Consider the following 18,583-nt stretch of genomic DNA (forward strand, 5'->3'; position numbering starts at 1 on the left):
TTTTCTCGCTCACCACGCGGAGACCGTCACTTTGTTAATTCGCCGCTGGCTGCTCATTTCTTTCGAGTGCAACTAACCCGCGGCACTCGCGATAATTATTCTGATGGAAAAATTACGCGGGTGCGACATTATTTTATTTTTCGGGCTTCTTATCGTCGAACGCTTGAATAAAGTCGCCAAATATTGTCGTTGGATGATCCAAATTCGCTTTTTCAAAGGCTCCTTTATGTACTCGCACCCAATATTGATATTTATCAAACTTCATTTTGTCAAACACAAACAATTATAAAACTCAACGTTTTAACGCTTAATGCCTCGTGAAAATTCTGCTCATCGTTCGCGTGCAGTTTTCGTTGCGCAACTAATTTCATCTCGAACTGCATCGTCACTTCTGGCTGATTCATCACCGAAACAGAAACGAAGAATTATGTTTGGAGAACAAAACCGAGTGATTCGACCACTCGAGACAAAACTCGAGAACGGAAGTTCACCGCGAATTCCGTAAATCAATAAATTCAATAATTCTCCGGACATTTGCCCGAGACAGTAGAAACGATTTTCTTGAGAAAATCTTGAAATTTGCAGAGTTTTAATCGGTAGTCGACCGACACGAGTATCAAATGTTAAGGGCTTCGTCTTATTCGTTATTTAGATAAACGTGTTTAAATATGAAGAAAAATCAGGGTTAGAAACTGTGCGTAAATAATCGTTTAAACTTTCCATACAACGAACGAACGCTCCTTACGAAGTTTAGGAAAAACGTACACAACAACAATGAAGTATAAAACGAAGGTCTGGGGAAAAATTCGAGACGATTTTCTCAACAGTAATGAAGATATATTGCGTTGAAGGTTGAACGAAATTGGTACCGAGCACTCGTATAACCTCACATTTGCTTATTTCGGCATTTTCTTTCCTCTTGGCTTGGCCCATTGCTGTCACAGCCCTCCGTCTTTTTATTAATAACATTTTTCTTGATCCATTTTCCGTTGTGTTTTTCCTTTTTTTTTACATAAAAAACTAGCATTTTAGCCAGGAAGGAATGAAATTTGGGGTCCGGTCAGTGATAGATCCTCGATTAATTATTAATGGCTCGTAATTTCATTCGCCAAAAGATAAGTTGAAAAAATTCGTTTACAATTTCGAATTGATAACTCTGACATTAATTTAAAGTGACCATGTCTTTAATTAGGGAGTAAAAATCGATCGAATTCGGACACCCATAAAATACGATCGTTCGGGCACGATCTACCTCAATCGTTCAATCGTATCTGCAATCGTACGAACTATAGTCTAGAATTCTGTCGTATTTCTCTAATCGGACCCTCAAAATCTTCAGGAAAGTGGCATTCCCACGGGCTCGAACAGGGCTCAAATTTTTCGAAAATGAGTTCGAGCCTTTTCCAGCAAAAACAGTGCGGCTGCGTCGATCAATTAAAATACAATTGGTTATACATTAGGCCAAGATATGGGAGGGAAGACTGTTGCAATGCATTTTTCATCGCACCGTGCTTCATCGGCAGCGCGAACCCGGAGCCACTAAACTGTTCCTCGTCGCCCGCTCTAGCCCGAGCGTCTGTGTCCGTGTGCGTGTGTTTTAATCGTGTATAAAATGTACACAAGCCACTGCGACGAACTATATACGATGCTCTATTGATACACACGAGATATAGAGCGGTTGGTGTGTGTACATTGAGCTTTCTGGATCCCGCGGCGATATATATGTCGTCGCGACATCCAACTTTAATCTTTTTGCCTCTCGTGGCTCTCGCGAGACGAGCATCTTCTCTCGTAAGATCTTCGCGCCCATTTCCGCGACTCTCGTCAATTTTCAATGGTGTTTTAACCGCGATAAATCGGAGAGCTTCAAACTCTTTATTCTTCGTTCGTTTTTCGTTTAACGCGATCTTGACGCGAATCGTGGATCGTTTGTGAACCGCCGGATCGATCGTCGATGCCTCCGGATCCCTCGCACTCGCTTTTCTTCGAACTTTTGAACCATGTCGACCAGGAATCTGGAGAAAATGCTACGTCTCACCAACCTTTCGAAGGTTCGTGACCGCACTGTTTTCACAAGTTCGTCGACAATTATATCGACGCACCGAGTGCTTGCACAGTGGAATTTTTCATTGGCAAAAAATCATCGAATTTTGTAAATTATTCTGGATTTAATGTATCGGGAAATTTCCTGCTGCTCGTTTCCCATCGTTTTTCTTCATTTTTTAAATATACAAAGTCGCCCCGAAGCGTCGAGCATAATGTGGATCTAACGAGGACGGGATTTCGAACAAATGTTTTTCGAAAAATGAGCGACGACTCACGCGATTTAACGTCACAGCTGATTTCATCGGATCTCCCAATCTCTTCGTTTTATATTTTTACGACGTGGTAATTCCCGCACGTGATCGCATTGACGTAATTGCTTTTTCCGCCGAACAGCGCAAGTTTTTCTACATATTTTCTCGTGACGTTTAACGAGGCAAAAGAAAATGAGGTTGAGCGTGCGTTCGACCTCGTTATTTTTCGAGTGTGCGTTTTATCGTCGGAGAAGATTTCACGACTCCGGAACGTTCGAAGCTCGATCGGCCGACGCGACTTTCCCAAAATCCACGCTTTAGTGAAGCAGCCAAAATGTTTATGGCCTCCGAATGCTGGATAGCGCGCTTCAAAATTCGAGGGGATTTTTTTCAACGACCGAGCAAACGCCCCGCTGATTATAAACTCGATCGGCGATTTTTATTGCTCGATACCGAAGCCTCCGCGCGGCGGGTTCGCTGCGGAGAATCGTGCGCGCGATTAAAACGGCCGCGAACTCGCGCGGCCTCATCTGTTTATTCGAATGCCGAGGCGATCCGCGCGGCTCCGCATCATCAAAGAAATGCAGCCAATAATTTCTTTCCATTGTTTTCAATCTCACTCGAGGCGGTTTTCAAGTCCAGCTCTCAATTGGCGAAAGATCGCACGACTTTTTCGACGACGTTTTTAGCTACTCGAGGCGCACTCGGAGACGCAACGGACTTTCCATTGGCCATTTCTTTGCCAAAGTCGACATCGTCGTCGTTTAAGCAACGAATAATTGTTGTTTACATTCTCCCCGCAGTGAATTTACTTTCGCGTGCGATTCTCCGCTGTTTTGCTTTATCAACAGTGTCTCCTTTATCTGCTCGTTCGTCATTCACGAATGTAAAGTTGTAACACATTTTTCCGCAGCTCCGACGAGCGAGAACGACGCGATAAAAAGGCGTCCCGTCGAGGAAACCCGCCTCGAAGATTTACCCGGAGATCCGACGATCAAACACGACAATTTATAGACACCACGAACGGGCGCGGATCCCAGAGCGATTAAACTCCGGTGATTTCGAGCGTGGCTTCGAGGAGGCGACGACCTTCCTCCACGGCTGTTTAAACACCAGTGAAGAATGCCATGCCGAAGGCTGACGACAGAAACAAGAGAATCTCGAGCGCGAATTTTCGCATCGAGATCGACGAGGACGAGGAAGAAGAGAACGACGACGGACCGGTCTCTTCTCGGTCGATTCGAGGCCCCGATGAGCCCCCGAACCCCTCGGAAACTCGCGTCCCCCGACACGAAATCGATGAACCGAGGCGCGACGAGAGCTCTCACGATTCGTTGAGCGAGACCGCCTCGCTCGTCGACGATGCTCACGAGGAGAATAGTTTTTTGGAAAAGGATCGAATTGCCGGAGAAATATCCACCCTGAACAGGGACGGAGGATCCTCGGTGTTCGAGTCCGAGAGCTCGAGCAGCGAAAAGATCGTTTCTCGCAAAGCGAGCGAGGACACGCTCCTGATAAAGTTGCCGTGCATCAGCATGAAGCAGCGCGGGCTTGGTTCCGCTCCGAATAAATCTCACGACGAGTTGACCATATCGAGATTCGTCTTCCCGACGAGCGATTATTCCGGCGGGAGAAAGTACCTCGAGATCCCTAAAATTCCAGAGGCCCGTTACCGCGTCTCGGACGTGACGGTGCCCCGCGTGCTCCCCGAGGCGGATGGGCCGTCGAAAAAGGGCAGAAAACCGGTGCTCGAACAATCGATTTTCTTCAAAGAATCGATCTCGAGTCCGGACTTTTTGAGCTCGAGTGATTCCCCCCAGGTTTGCTGCGGAGTCGGCGACGCGAACGGCGTGAAAAGGGGCTTCGTGGAGGCGCGGGAAACTCGTACCGCCGCGGCGAGTCCCGCGCTCCTCGTCAACAAGAATCTCCGAAAATGCAGCGTCACGAACGCCGCGATCGGCTCGAGCATCGCGACCAGCTTGATCGGCATTTCGGATGGCGCCTCCCGGTCGATTCCCCCCAACGATTCGGCCGTCGCCAACGACGCGAACGGCCGGAGCGCCACCCCCAGCAGCCTTTCAATCTGCTCGACGAACCTCAGCGACGACCTCAACGCCGACGACTCCCACGCTCGTCTTCCAAACCTCCGAAGAAAATCGCGGCTCCCTTTCCTTCGCTTACACTTGCCGCAACCACACTCGTGGTCGAACGTAGCAACCGCCACGGAAAATTACGACGCCGATAAATCCGAGAGACACGACCACCAGAATCATCACTCCAATCAACAAAATCATCATCATCATCATCACTCCTCGCTCGGCGTACATTTCCCACACATCCACGTGCCGAGCTTCACCTTCACCGGCGTCGGGACCGAGGGCACGGGTCGAAAATTCAACTTCGGCATTAGAAGGCACTCCCAGATGGTTAGTTTTTTCAGTGTGACGACAAAAATCATACGAAAACACGTAACAAAGCCTCTGCTCGTTTTTTCCCTTTCCCCGTGTTTTCTCGTCGCACGATCGTACTCAAGTCGAATGGAATCGATGCGATTTTTATGGCTGAGATCGCTTTTCATTTGTTTCCTCGAAAACGTTGAAATTTTCGGCGCATCAAAATACTCCAAAACTGGAACACTCGTTGAGAGCATTTTCACACTAATTGTAACAAAAACATTTCGGATTCAATGGAAGTGTTGTTGTGCCGCGCATAACTGGCATGTCGCTCTCGTTTTATCCTCACACTTTCCTTAATTATCGCTAAATTTTATTTACTCATAACACTGCGTACCGGTGAGAAGAAATTCGATCGAAAAGTCCACGGTCGGCGGATCGCTTTGTACCCCATCGCACTCGTCGTGAGTTCTTTAACATCGTTGAAAAACGAGGCGCATCAAAAGCCGAGTGGAGTGAAGAGATTGTATCGGTTAAATGGGCGCAAAGCGATTCGCTCGATTGAATTGATCACGACTGCGTGCTCGGCCGGATCGTTCCTCGCCGCGTTTATCTTAAGGACGTGCGCGGAATTCTCGTTTAGCGCGAGATTCTCCAGAGCTCAATTGCGCTCGCGACGATCCTTAAAAAAGGAGAATCGTTTCGCTAAAAATGAAAATGTAAATGTTCGCTTGGCACCGCTGTTTAACGGAAACGAGAAAAAAAGGAGTTGGAAAACTGCGAGAGACGCGGACACATGCTCGCGACGAGGATCGCGGACGAAATCGGCAAAGACGAAGCAAGAAAGTCCGAACATTCGCGCACACGTTTGAGACGCGTGCGCCCATTATCCTTACGATAATTATGAGGGTCCTCGACACACATCGATCGGCCGTTTAAATGCCGCGGCAGGTGGCCTTTCTTTCTCGGTCTTACACAAGCGCACGAGCCTCTAATTCCCGCGGCTATATAACAGCCGATCGAGTGAATCTTCAATGGCGACAATATCGTCGATAACTCGGAGTACGTGCGATGCGCGAAGGGGAGACGACGGAGCGGTCGAGGGATCGAGCAACCGTTCGAAGCGCATTTTTCATTGTTTCTTCGTTATTTTGCTACCATTGCGAAAATGCAGCTCTCGATAATCTCCTGGATGAACAGCATCGCGACGGCTTACGACGTCAACGTGTCGCTGAGCGTACGAACTCACGCTTTCTTCATAGTTGAACCCGCTAATTTTCGTCCGGATTTTAGTGAGAAAGCAACGAACTTTACACGTTTTCCTGCCAACAGCTTGAGCTTGCCTTGGCCATTTTTAACCCTCTTTTATTCGCTCATATTTCCTACTCAACTCAATGTTTCCTCTCTCAATCGCAATGCTCTGACGATCTCGATGTGTGCCGTCCACCGAACTTGGTCGCAACCGCCTCGACGTTCGCTCGCCGCACTTTGCGCTCCTCGAAAGAACGATTTTTTCATGCATTTTATACTCGGCCCAACTGCTCAATCGTTTCATAATGCTTTCTTCTTTTTTCTCTCTTTTTTCGCTCCACATGACAGACTCTCCATCGGACGGACTCGATGGTTTCACTCTGCTATCGACCCCTCGCCAGCTACGTAGCCGACGACAATCTCGCTGGTTTACAAAACTTCCTTGAAAACAAAAGGATACAAATTGACGACAGGGACGAGGTGAGTGAGCAGCGATTTTCTCGATAACTCGTCGATTACAAAACTTGAACTTTAACTTGATTTTGCTCAGTCGAGGACGCTGAACAACCAGTTTATTCGTTTTCCTCTTTTTTGCGTTTCCATGTTCCTGCCCTCCGGCTTTCATGATTCCCTGTCACCATTCCCGAGGTCCTGACAGTATCGAGTTAGCTGAAGGCTGACGAAAACTGTGAAACACTCGAGCGTAAGAGCTCCCGATTTTTCGCTTGATTTTTCCCCCGCTTACAACCGTGAGAATTCCAGAATAATTGTTTTCCCTTCAACGATCGACGGTCCACTCGATTTTCATGCAATTCTCTCTTCTCCTTCGCAGAATGGTGGCACCGTGCTCATACTCGCTGCATCCAAAGGGAAAATACACTTCGTCAGAGAACTCATCAATCACGGTGCTGACGTCAATGCCGAAGATGGAGTGAGTTAAACGCCCTGAAAAATATTAAAACGACATTTTCAATGCTCCGGCTCGATGGCTCACGAAACTTACGATTTTTATTAAACTCTCCTCCCGCAGGACAATTGGAGTGCTCTGCTCTGCGCAGCCAAAGAAGGGCACACGGACGTTTGCGTCGAACTCTTGGAACACGGAGCCCATTTGGAGCACCGCGACGTGGTGAGAAATCCAATTTCCATCATTTTCTCTCTACTTTCTTCCTTGAAAATTTGACTCCTCAAAAGAATTTTCAAAAGTTAATAAACCCACGAATTTTCGTTTTTCTACTCTGCCAACGCTGCCTGTCACATTTACTGCAATTTTCCCCCAACCAAAACATCAGCCTGATTGGACTGAGATAATGTTCTCCCATGATTTCAGGGCGGTTGGACAGCGCTCATGTGGGCCACGTACAAAGGTCACACAGCCACGGTGACCACGCTTCTGTCCCGAGGTGCGGATGTAAATGCTCATGGAAATTATCACATATCGTCCTTGTTGTGGGCTGCTGGCCGTGGACACGCCGAAATAGTCAAAGCTCTAATCGCCCACGGTGCCAAAGTCAATGTTGGTGATAAGGTTTGTATTTTTTTTTTTTTTTTATATTCTAAATGTGATTTTTAGTTACGTCAAATTTTTCGTTTCTTATGATGCAATGTTTTAGTATTGTTTAATTCATCGATTGTTCTTTTTTTGTTCGTTTTTTTTTTTTAGTATGGCACGACAGCCCTTGTTTGGGCAGCGAGAAAGGGCAACGTCGAAATCGTCGACGCTCTTCTCAAAGCTGGTGCCAACGTCGACACCGCTGGCATGGTGAGTGAATTTTCATTCGTTTTTTTAAATCACCAATACTGGAAAACGAACTATAGAAGAAAAATAGAAAATTTATAAATTTTTCGAAAATTTTTATGACCATTGTGAAATGGAGAATTTGAATAATTTTCTTTCCACAGTACTCCTGGACTCCACTGATCGTAGCGACTCTCGGCAACCACGTTGACGTTGTCATTTTGTTGTTGGAGCACAAACCAAATGTTAATGCTCTCGATAAGGACGGCTGCACAGCTCTGGCGATAGCTGCTCGCGAAGGTTATCACGAAATCACTAATGCTCTCTTGAACGCCGGCGCTTACATCAACATTCAAGATCGGGCTGGCGATACGAATCTTATTCACGCGGTCAAGGGTGGACACCGTTCCGTTGTCGAGGCGCTTCTCAAAAAATATGTCGATGTCGATATCGCTGGAAAGGTATTTTCATTAAATTTTTACTTCCATTTATAAAAATCTGCACTTTTGGATGCAAAATATTTTTAAAAAATTATTTTCACGAATTTTTATAGCTCGATCACGATCATTTGTCAATGGGGAGACTGTGATTGTTCAGTATTTTCGAAATATCACTTTTTTTTTCATATCTTTCGATAAAACGGAAGAAAATTTTATCGGAATGCCCTGAAATTTTTTTTAAAGTCGAACTCCCATTTAATTGAAACTGAAATTTTTGTTATGACAGGACAAAAAAACCGCCATTTACATTGCCGTTGAAAAAGGAAATATCCCGATACTGAAACTGTTACTGAACGCCAATCCGGATCTGGAAATAGCAACGAAAGACGGTGACACACCCTTGTTGAGGGCAGTGAGATCGAGGAATGCAGAAATTGTACAATTACTTTTGGACAAAAAAGCCAAAGTCTCGGCCACCGATAAAAAAGGCGACACCGTATTGCACGTAGCGATGAGAGCGAGATCGAAGGGCATCGTTGAAATACTTTTAAGGAACCCGAAAAATAGTCAATTGCTTTATCGCCCCAATAGACAAGGCGAGACACCCTACAACATTGATTTCAAACATCCCAAAACCATTTTGGGACAAATATTTGGAGCTCGTGAGTATTTTTTTTAACGATTTCGCCATTTTTGTTCTTTTCAAACCTTGATTACTTTCAGTTTGCATTAATTTTTGTCATAGCTTTCAATCATTTTAAATTCGCATGAAATTACATTTGATTATTTCCTCTACAATATCAAGGTTTTAAAATTTAGCCTTTCCGGTCACTAATGAACCTCCAAATGAAAAAAATTTGGTTGAAATTTTATACCCACCAATTTATTCTACACGCGAGGATAACGTCAATAATATTTTTTTCACAGGTCGGCTCAACACGAACGAGGACAATGAGAACATGTTGGGATATGATTTATACAGTAGTGCACTAGCAGATATTTTGAGCGAACCGTCTTTGTCGACTCCGATAACCGTTGGACTTTATGCGAAATGGGGCTCTGGAAAATCCTTCCTATTGAACAAATTACGAGGTTTGTTATTGAGCTTAAAACATTTTTTGACACGATAAATTTTGACGTAAAATGTCTCGAAGAGCGGATCAAAATTATCCTATTCCTGAGCGAAAGGATGATGATCGATAACAGGAATTAAACTATACTCGTATTCACAGAGGAAATGAAAAATTTTGCTCGGCAATGGATGGATCCAGTGTTCCAATTTTCGTCTCTGTTGTTCGTCGTAACTGCTCACGTTTCTCTGTTGATCGGAGTGACGGTAGGACTAGCGCTGCAATCTTGGATAATTGGCGTTGCTTCGGGTGTGGCAATAATTAGCATTGTGTACATATTCCTCTTCATCGTCTGGTACGCAAACAAAAGGTAAGAATAATCTTCGTTCGAGCGATTAAATTGCAAATACTTTGCAAACAGCTGACAGCTAATGTTTGATGGGAATTTGTTCATCTTTAAAATCTAATCTATGAATCGAAATTACTGGGAATTCGATGCTCTTTGCGATGTAAATTGTTTGATTTTTACTTTCAGATACGATTGGTACTGGCCGTACAATTTCACCGTAGCATTAACGACAAAACTAAATTCTTTGAAGCTGTTGCTTCAAGTGATATTCTGCCACCCGCCAACCGGCGTGGTCAACGACGGTTTAACGATCCAACCGATCAAATTTTATTTCACCGATCAAACTCGAGTCGGTACAACTTCGGCGGGTGAAAATGCCGTGGCACAGATGGTCGGCTCGCTTTACGATTCGATTGAAAATGATTTCGGATCTTTCGCGACGCGTCTCTATCGGGCTTTCAAACCGAAACCAGTTAAATCGACGACTTCGTGGACTTGGCGACAAGTTTGTTGCTTGCCGTACATCGTAATTTTTGAATTTTGCTTTTGCAGCTTCCTCGTTGGTGTTTCCGTACTGACGCTTTACCTCACCGATTTACAAAAGTAAGCTCGATCGGTTGCTACCACAGAACAATAAAATGTAATGGAAGAAAAGAAAAATTCTCGTGATTGATGGATTGTGAAAATTTTCAGCCCGATACTGGAGCCCGTTACTGCACACGTTATCATGATAGCGGTTTTGCTACAGTTGGCATTCAGCCTCATAGCAAATTTGTACACTTGGAGTCGGACTATTAAAGCAATTGTTTTCTCGCAGCGTAGACATCTGCAACGCAGCATTTCGAAACTTGAGACAGTCAAGAGCGAAGGTTTTATACAAACGCTGAAGAGCGAAGTCAATTTAATGACAGAAATGGTGAATAGATTCTGTAAATTTTCATTAATTTCATATATTTCTAAACGAATTGACACTGTCGACCGTTTTCGTACGATCATTTTATAAAATTGATACATCGCAGGTCAAATGTCTGGACAGTTTTACCTCGCAACAGAGCAGATTAGTGGTAATCGTCGATGGGCTCGACAGTTGTGAGCAGGACAAAGTGTTACTGGTGCTCGATGCAATGCAAGCTCTGTTCAGCGACAACAATTGTCCATTCGTCGTAATTTTGGCGATAGATCCGCACATAATTTCCAGGGTAAGAGATTTTCGAAGATGTGAAAATTTGCGTTCGAATAAATGCGATTTGAATAACCAATTTCGTATCTGTTCCTTTGGTTTTAGGCAGTTGAGGTGAACAGTCGTCGTCTTTTTTCCGAGTCAAACATCGGTGGCCACGATTACCTGAGGAATATGGTACATTTGCCATTTTATTTGCAAAACAGTGGATTACGAAAGGTCAAGGTTGCCCAGCAGACTGCTCAACACGGTAAAAAAACGACCTGGAACGAGGCCGAGGAGAGTGTGAATTATACGACGTCGAACGCGATGCATCACTCGGTGTCGAACAGAAGATTGAGCACCGAGTCGAGTGTGATGAATAGCAATGAAAAATTAAAACCGCCGAGTAGAAAAGGCAGCAGGAAATTGAGACTCAGCGAATCGATCGCCAGCAGCATAGGCAGCAATTTGAACAGATTAGGGGGTGCTCAAGATTTAAACAAAATGCTCCTCACTGACGATTATTTCAGCGACGTCAATCCACGCAGTATGAGACGTCTCATGAACGTCGTTTACGTTACTGGTCGCTTGTTAAAAGCATTCCAAATTGATTTCAACTGGTATCATCTCGCCAGTTGGATCAATATTACCGAGCAATGGCCATTCAGGACCTCTTGGCTTATTCTGCATTACGACATGTACGAAGAAAGTCTCGACGATTCTACGTCCCTGAAAAACCTCTACGACAAGTGAGTTTTTGGAAAAATCGATGTTGCAAAATGTATTTTTGTAAAAGTGGCGCAGAATTATTGATAATCGATAGAAATGCGCTGGGGATTTCAAATGTTTTTTTTATTTTTTCAATCCAGAGTTCGTCCTAAAATTCCCGTTCTCAAAGACGTTCAACCGCTCTTAGAAATGGACAGGGATGAACGGAAACTCGACGTCTTTCTCACGTTTCATCGTTCGAGTCTTCTCGTCAGCGATATGAAAATTTTCCTCCCGTTCACCATCAATCTCGACCCTTATATAAAGAAAAAAATCAAAGAGGAACAACAGAGTATGAAGGAGGATTATCACTTTTCTACGTACAAATCAGGACCGTCCTGGCATCACCAACAACAACAACAACAACAACAACACCATTACCCTGGTGCCGGTGACCAAATGAACTACAGACACAATGGAAAGCCTAAACTTTCGAGAAACCCGAGCTTGCAGAATCAAAATAGCCAAGTTGTTACGCCACCGGGATGGCCTTTTCAAGCCTCGTATCCGTGGCAACCGCCCATGTGGATGCCTCCCCCGGAACCTATGCCAAAACCTCTTTCAGCAACCACATCGATACCGGTACGATATTTAATATATTGAGCCTTTGTTCTACTATTCATTCCACCGAAGAGAAGAAAAATTGTTTAAGTATTTGTTAAAAATTTCGCCAATACTTCATCGTTATTCATTGTCTTCGTTTCATACGATTCAGATGGAAATTTTGGACACGAGACTGACGAATCTGAGCGTCAATGGAGTTTGCGAACTTGTAGAAAAAATCGAAGATCTCAACCCCAACAAAATTGAAGACTACAAAAGTCTCATTAGAGAAAATAATATTAATGGAAGAGTTTTGCTTCACTGTACTTTACAAGACTTGAAGGAGGTAATACTTTCTCCGTTTGTCGGGGATAAAATTCCAGAGCCCATGCGACTCTCTTGTAACTCGTATTTTTCATGCAGGTATTGAAAATGGGATTCGGTGACTGGGAGCTCTTCAGGATGGTGATCGTTTCTTTAAGAGAACTAGAATTGTCGAATTTCACAATGAACGATGAAGGATCTCGTAGTGTTAGATTTTCCGTAGGACACGATCAAATAGCGCGTAAGGGTGAGTCGTTTTTTTAAACTTATTTTCGCTTAGCATAATTTATTCATAATTTTACGTAAAGCTTATTCGTTGATATTTTTATACAATTTTCCTCGTATCTAGAACACACGACACAGGGTAACGTATCACGAGTGCCGAGTCACGTCGAGAAAGAGAAAACAACCTCGAGAACCGACGGTCCAGCAAGACGTGATCAAACAAAGCAATCTATTATGGAAAAACAGGTGAGACGATAACGTGGAAACAATAAGTTGGACCGAAAGGATTCAATCCAATCGTTTGAACAAATGTATTAAAAAAACTTGGATCCTTTTTTCCTTTCTTGACATATATCCTGTTTGGCAAATTGTGATTCCCCAGGTGTGAGATCAAATTTGTTTTAAAACTAATTTTCCAGAAAATTTAATGCGATATTTGATTCATCAAGAATAAATTTATATTAAAAAGCCAAAAAGTCTTTCAGTAAAGTGAAGAAATGTGTAGCCACGTATAATTCTGAAAATTTTGATAAAAATCTATTAAAAAATTTGAAAGCTTTGCGAGTTATGGGTCCAACTGGATTGCACAAATTAGTTCATCCAAAAACTTTAATTAGTCGTAGCAAATCACTTAAAAAAATCTAGACATACTCTCTTTGCTGTTTCGTATTTTCATTTCAAAAAATTGCTAATACCAACGTTGATTTTTTTTCAAATGCTGCGTCAAAAAAAATAATACAAAAACAAAAAAATGGAAACAGTTCCAGGTAAAGCCTCTCGAGGATCTCTTAAAATTACTTTTTGCACTACAAACTAGACTAGAGCCTTGTTTAATCGTGCCTTTTATAAGCAAGACTCTAATGTGTGTAACGAAAGGTTGGTCCGTATATCTGAAATACGGGGGGCGGGAGTATTTGATGAGACGATTGAACCGACAATTTCTTAAATTTCATTTTCTCTCTGTTTCCCCCTCTCTCCTCGTCTCTTTACCTCGGATTCGAGCTTAGGTGACACTGGAGGAACAAATGATTTGCGGAGCGTTGCAAACTCTTAACGAAGAAGCTTGTGAGGATGTTTTGGATGTGCCATCGTCAACTGTACCCTCGACGACAGACTCACTGCCAGGTGAGCCTACTTCACTACCGCTTTCACTGCCTCTGGTCATAGTACAGGAAGCACCGATGTCCGACCAAAGCCCTGACATCGTCGACGAGTTCTGCACAGACTTCTAGTCAAAACGAACATATCCCCGGGGCATAAATTATCATAACTATGCACCTCTCTTGGCTACGTGGTTATACGCGCCTCTGCAACGCAAATATACAAATATATATCCCTATAAATATATATTTGTTGAAAATATATGAATTATAAATATAAATATATATTTATATAATATATATATTTATTTATAAATATGTATACCGATTAGTTCGTTTCTTTATTCAAATGTTCGAAAAACTGTTCGAAACACGACGATTTTGAAGGTTCAATATTTTCACCTCGGACTCGAAAATTATCATTTTCCATCCGGAGGACTTGCATCTTTTGTTACGAAACTCGGTGATGCTCGTCTTAATCGGCGTTCCAAACGGAGCATAAGATCGAAAGAAGAGAAAAAAAAACATTATACATCGTGTTTTTGTTATGTAGATGTAAGTTCGTAAACTAAGGTAGGAAAGAAAAATGCGATTCTACCAATCAGAGATAGAAAGATTTCAAACTTGTATATATGATCAGAAATTTTGATTATTTTTCATCGCAATGTAATGAGCAGAGGCGATTTGAGTGGGTGTTTAGCGGTAAGAACGCATTTATATTATTCTTGGCACGTCAATCCAATGCGCAAGTGTGACGATTTTCTCGTCGTATACTTATGAATGAAAAGTGAGAGGTGCTCTTGGTGTTTTAAACTAACAAGGAAATTTGACGTTACGTAAACGGGAAACTCGTGCTAAAATTTTGAAAGTTGTACATATTTAGAAAATGAATGGAGCCCTGTGGTTACATTTCCATACATCATTGTTTCAGTTTTCGTTTTTTTTTGTTTTTTTTTTTTTTTCAGCGGGCATGACAGAGGGCAAAGTATAGAAAGTCTCGGACGAATACAAATGGATTGTTCTCATGTCGGCTACAAATATGTATTAACACGTATTCCTTAATTATCGAACATTAAGTATAAACGAAAGTGTATTTCATTGTGAGACATCATTGATACATTTATATAATACTATAATGAAATTCCTCAATAATTAACATTCGCCATAATACATATTTGTTCATAGTCCTCTTTCGTTATTTTGTCCCATATCTTCCTGTACAAAAAATAGATTAAAAAACATAAAAGACGAATGATTGTGAATGAAGTGTTTTTTTTTTTCGGTTAAGAACACCGAATGAATGTTGATTGGACAAGAGATTCGAAGTTTTTGTTTAATTACATACCGCACAGAGCTTCGTGAGAAACGCTAAGGATTGAAAGGACTACAATACCGCTGTAAAAAATCGACGTAGAAATAAGTCTGTGATATTAAACGTGTTGATATGGTTGACTCGAAATAGACTGTACGTGTCTTCGCTGAAATTTATAATGCTCGCCCTGCACCGGAAATATATTCTGTTTGACAGAATTTTGTTTCTTTTTTTTCCAAGCTAGAAGTCCACATGAGAATTGTTCGTGCCATTGTATCAATCAAAATAGAATAAAAACAAAATTAGTATTAATGAAATGTTCCATGCGGATAAAGTATATTAAAGTTGTTACCCACAAACGTAATTGACAATAAAAAAAAAGGGGAAAAAATATAAATATATATATTACTGCATTACGATGATTGTATTTCATTTATTCATCACGAATATGCCAGCTGTAGTTGCAATATTATTTGTATTCGTTTATGCATGTTCGTCATCGTTGTGAATGAATGCAAAAAACAAAAAAAAAGTTAAAAATTCTTCTATGCTTTCATTTTTGTTCAGTCTTACCGATGTCAGGGCAGCATCGTTGTGACTATGAGAACTCATTCTAGAGATATTTTCGTCGATGCAGGGATGAGCAAAATCTCGTTCTTCAATGAAAATGATTGGAAAATATACAAACTCATTGATTTTTGTTGCGTAGTTACTCTTAGTTCGTTGATGGTTGTTCTTTTTATTTCAGAAAAGTTTCTGCTATTGAAATAATTTCAAATATACATTCGAATTTTGCAACTTAGTTTTCAATAACCGAGCGACTGCAATTTTGTTCATTTTTTTCATAGTATATTGTAATCATTGTTAAATCATTTAGTTTGCGAATCAATTTGACGCTTATCGAACTAAGAAATAATTCCAGCCGTTTGAGACATTTAGTGCTTTTTCATCGCAGCTTCGAGGTTCGTGCAAAATTGAAGCGATTTCTCTTTCTGTTTATGGTTATTTTTTGACAACCTGGTATTCCGTTGCAACAAAAACGTGCAATTTCGCAAGATTTGACATTTAGTCGACATGAAAATAGTGCAGAGTTTGAACACCCATAAAAGTTCACGATCGAGTCGAACGCGATGAATCCTCTGTGAATCCATCTGGGTCTCCCAGACTCGCATTCCTTTACCCTTTTTTTAAACACTTTCATCTCAAAAACCATGTTTTTTAAATCTTCTTTTGATCATTATGAAACCGTTTGAAACATAATGAAGGGCCGAAATTGTTCGAGTCTTTCAGAACTTGTTTTGTACGACTGAACAATCATTTTTGGTTTGCACATAAAATATGAAATAATAGAGAAAAATCTTGATAAGGAAATGATTATAATAACGAACGATACAAAGCTAATGGAATGATGAAATTTGTTTTAGGCGAACGTTCGAGATCTCACAGCAGCACAGCCCCGGACACGGACTACGTTTTATTACAATCATCGCCGATTTATCATTGGGTTCCAGTGCATGACGAGCCGGAAGACTCGGACGACAGTTCGTTGAATTCGGTGACGGAATTACGCCGAACGAATTCGCAGCGAAGTGTGACGTCGCAGCGTAGTACGAGATCGAATTATTCTCACACGGTGCGCTTACCTAAAAAGCGATTGAACAGCGTTGGCGCAAGACCGACGTCGCTCCTCGTGTCACCACCGCCGTCACCGAGACCAGCGTATCGTTCAAAATCAACGGACGATTATACCTCAGTTCCGAACAAAGTAAACGCCCCGGAACCTCTGAATGTTGGGCGTTCGATTCCGACGTCGATTGGGGACGAATTTTCCAGTTCCGTGCCACCTGGATCAACAAAGAGTATGGAAAAATTAGCAAAATTAAAGGAACGCTTCAACGCGGCGACGAAAAATTCAACTTCAAAATGTTGCGAGTTCAGTGACGAAGACGACGATGAATCGACTCCTCTCGTTTCCGAAATTTCAACGCCATCCCATTCGCACTCCGATAGTGTTTTCGCCCACGGTCCAAGTCACGAAGAAACCAGCGATTTTTCACCCATTTCTAATCGAAGTGCTCCACAAGGCGGTGAAAGATCCATCCATTTGGATTTTTACGATACAGTTAGCCTCGTCGTACGCGAAGATCCCAACGAATGTGCTCTCTCACGACAAAACGCCGAAGACTGGGAAAATCCAGAAACTCCCGTGTAGATTTGAAGCATATTTTTTCTTTCCCCTTCTCACAATCACCTCGAACTGAAAGAAAATCAACGAGATAAACATTTCTTTATTGACGAATGTATAAAAGACGCATTTAACGAGCTGGCTGACAATGCCATCGAGATTAGATAAGATAAAACACGACATTATATATATACGCATATATTTTTGTGGCTTTAAAATATACGTATTAACACGTACACGTGGCTCTACGAGTTTCTGGAGCCAACGCAATTCTTTTCGAGTACGTTATATCAGGAAAAACACCTGACACCAATTTTCAGGCCTCTTGGAGTTCTTTCTTCATTCTTTTCCAATACAAACTTATCTAAAAGCGATAAAAAGAAAGCGAGTGACAGTGAATTTGAAACGAAGATCTATGAAAATATTTTTGTCAAAAATTCGTACGTATTAAGTGATTTTAGTCACAATTTTTTGGTCATTGTTATTTTTTTTTCACCATGGTTTTAGGAAAATATGTGTCAGCTTTCATCATTTGGAAACTTGTAGAATGAGATAAGCATTGATAATGTTTGCTCGTTTCTCTTCTCACTTTGTATGCTGTTGCTCGACGAAATTGAAAAGCAATAAGAATTGGTGCAAAGTTTTCTGCCTCGAGAATTGTATTATATAAATCTGCGTTAACGGCCGTGTAAATAATTATTGTTTCAGGTGCTTTATGAATTAAGACGAGACGAAAAATAAGAACTGAAAAGGAGACAAATGCACTTTCCATTTGATCCTGCGTTGACTCGTCTTATCGGAGTATCGCGCAAAATAACTCAACATTTTTCAAATTACATTTGAAGTAGGCAAATGTGAACGAAAAATAAAGAAAGAGTCAAATCGAGCCATATTTTTTTATCAACTTTCTTTTTTTTTTATCTTTTTCCATTAATATTCACACAACAGTTCAAGTTTAAACAGTGAAGGATTGTATTTTGTCGCAAATTAGTTAATAGCAAATTTTTTCAGTGATCGTAGAAGTTTAAGCAATAAAAACACAATTTAATTTTGCACGAATTATTGTAACTAAGAAGAGCGTGCCTAACTAAGAATTGCGAATTTACAAATTTCTTTGCATTGTTGTATACTATATATGTACATATTATATGTATATATATTCGTACTATGTGAATTTACCTTGTAAGTTCATTTTGTCATGAGCATTGCGTAAGATGATGGAATTTTGTGATACTATTGTATCACAATAAAAATTGGCGTGCCTTAAAATAAAATAAAAGCCATCGATTTCATCGAATAGAGTGTGTTGGTCTCTGGCTTCTCGTATTTCTCATGTAAACCCCTTTATCCTAAAGAGTTTTTTTGATACCATATTTTTTTTAGAAGCAATAGCTTCTTTAATAATCGGCATATAACCTCAAAACGT

At 41.6% G+C, this 18,583-nt stretch overlaps 1 protein-coding gene across 8 annotated transcripts in view; it reads left to right on the forward strand.

The window, feature by feature from the left end:
• The window catches only part of Arms (Ankyrin repeat-rich membrane spanning), a 33,801-nt gene extending 15,347 nt beyond the window's left edge, over positions 1-18,454 (forward strand). For 4 of the 8 annotated variants that reach the window (XM_043413281.1, XM_043413280.1, XM_043413277.1 and 1 more), the window contains 20 exons: positions 6,290-6,421; positions 6,774-6,872; positions 6,972-7,070; positions 7,272-7,469; positions 7,605-7,703; positions 7,844-8,140; positions 8,406-8,781; positions 9,047-9,211; positions 9,352-9,559; positions 9,725-10,141; positions 10,232-10,454; positions 10,558-10,737; positions 10,824-11,449; positions 11,570-12,050; positions 12,184-12,357; positions 12,435-12,582; positions 12,685-12,806; positions 13,322-13,327; positions 13,568-13,685; positions 16,397-18,454. In XM_043413281.1, the coding sequence (XP_043269216.1) occupies positions 6,311-6,421; positions 6,774-6,872; positions 6,972-7,070; positions 7,272-7,469; positions 7,605-7,703; positions 7,844-8,140; positions 8,406-8,781; positions 9,047-9,211; positions 9,352-9,559; positions 9,725-10,141; positions 10,232-10,454; positions 10,558-10,737; positions 10,824-11,449; positions 11,570-12,050; positions 12,184-12,357; positions 12,435-12,582; positions 12,685-12,806; positions 13,322-13,327; positions 13,568-13,685; positions 16,397-17,184 (4,935 nt within the window). In that variant the 5' untranslated portion in view covers positions 6,290-6,310 and the 3' untranslated portion in view covers positions 17,185-18,454. Of the gene's footprint in view, positions 1-1,815; positions 2,052-3,210; positions 4,724-6,289; positions 6,422-6,628; positions 6,645-6,773; positions 6,873-6,971; positions 7,071-7,271; positions 7,470-7,604; positions 7,704-7,843; positions 8,141-8,405; positions 8,782-9,046; positions 9,212-9,351; positions 9,560-9,724; positions 10,142-10,231; positions 10,455-10,557; positions 10,738-10,823; positions 11,450-11,569; positions 12,051-12,183; positions 12,358-12,434; positions 12,583-12,684; positions 12,807-13,321; positions 13,328-13,567; positions 13,686-16,396 lie in introns of those variants that run through there. The other 4 variants (XM_043413274.1, XM_043413278.1, XM_043413275.1 and 1 more) reach the window with 4 other exon arrangements.
• Positions 18,455-18,583: the final 129 nt, after the last annotated feature.

The sequence above is a fragment of the Venturia canescens genome, chromosome 2 (assembly GCF_019457755.1).
Source record: "Venturia canescens isolate UGA chromosome 2, ASM1945775v1, whole genome shotgun sequence".
Taxonomy (NCBI): Eukaryota; Metazoa; Arthropoda; class Insecta; order Hymenoptera; family Ichneumonidae; genus Venturia; species Venturia canescens.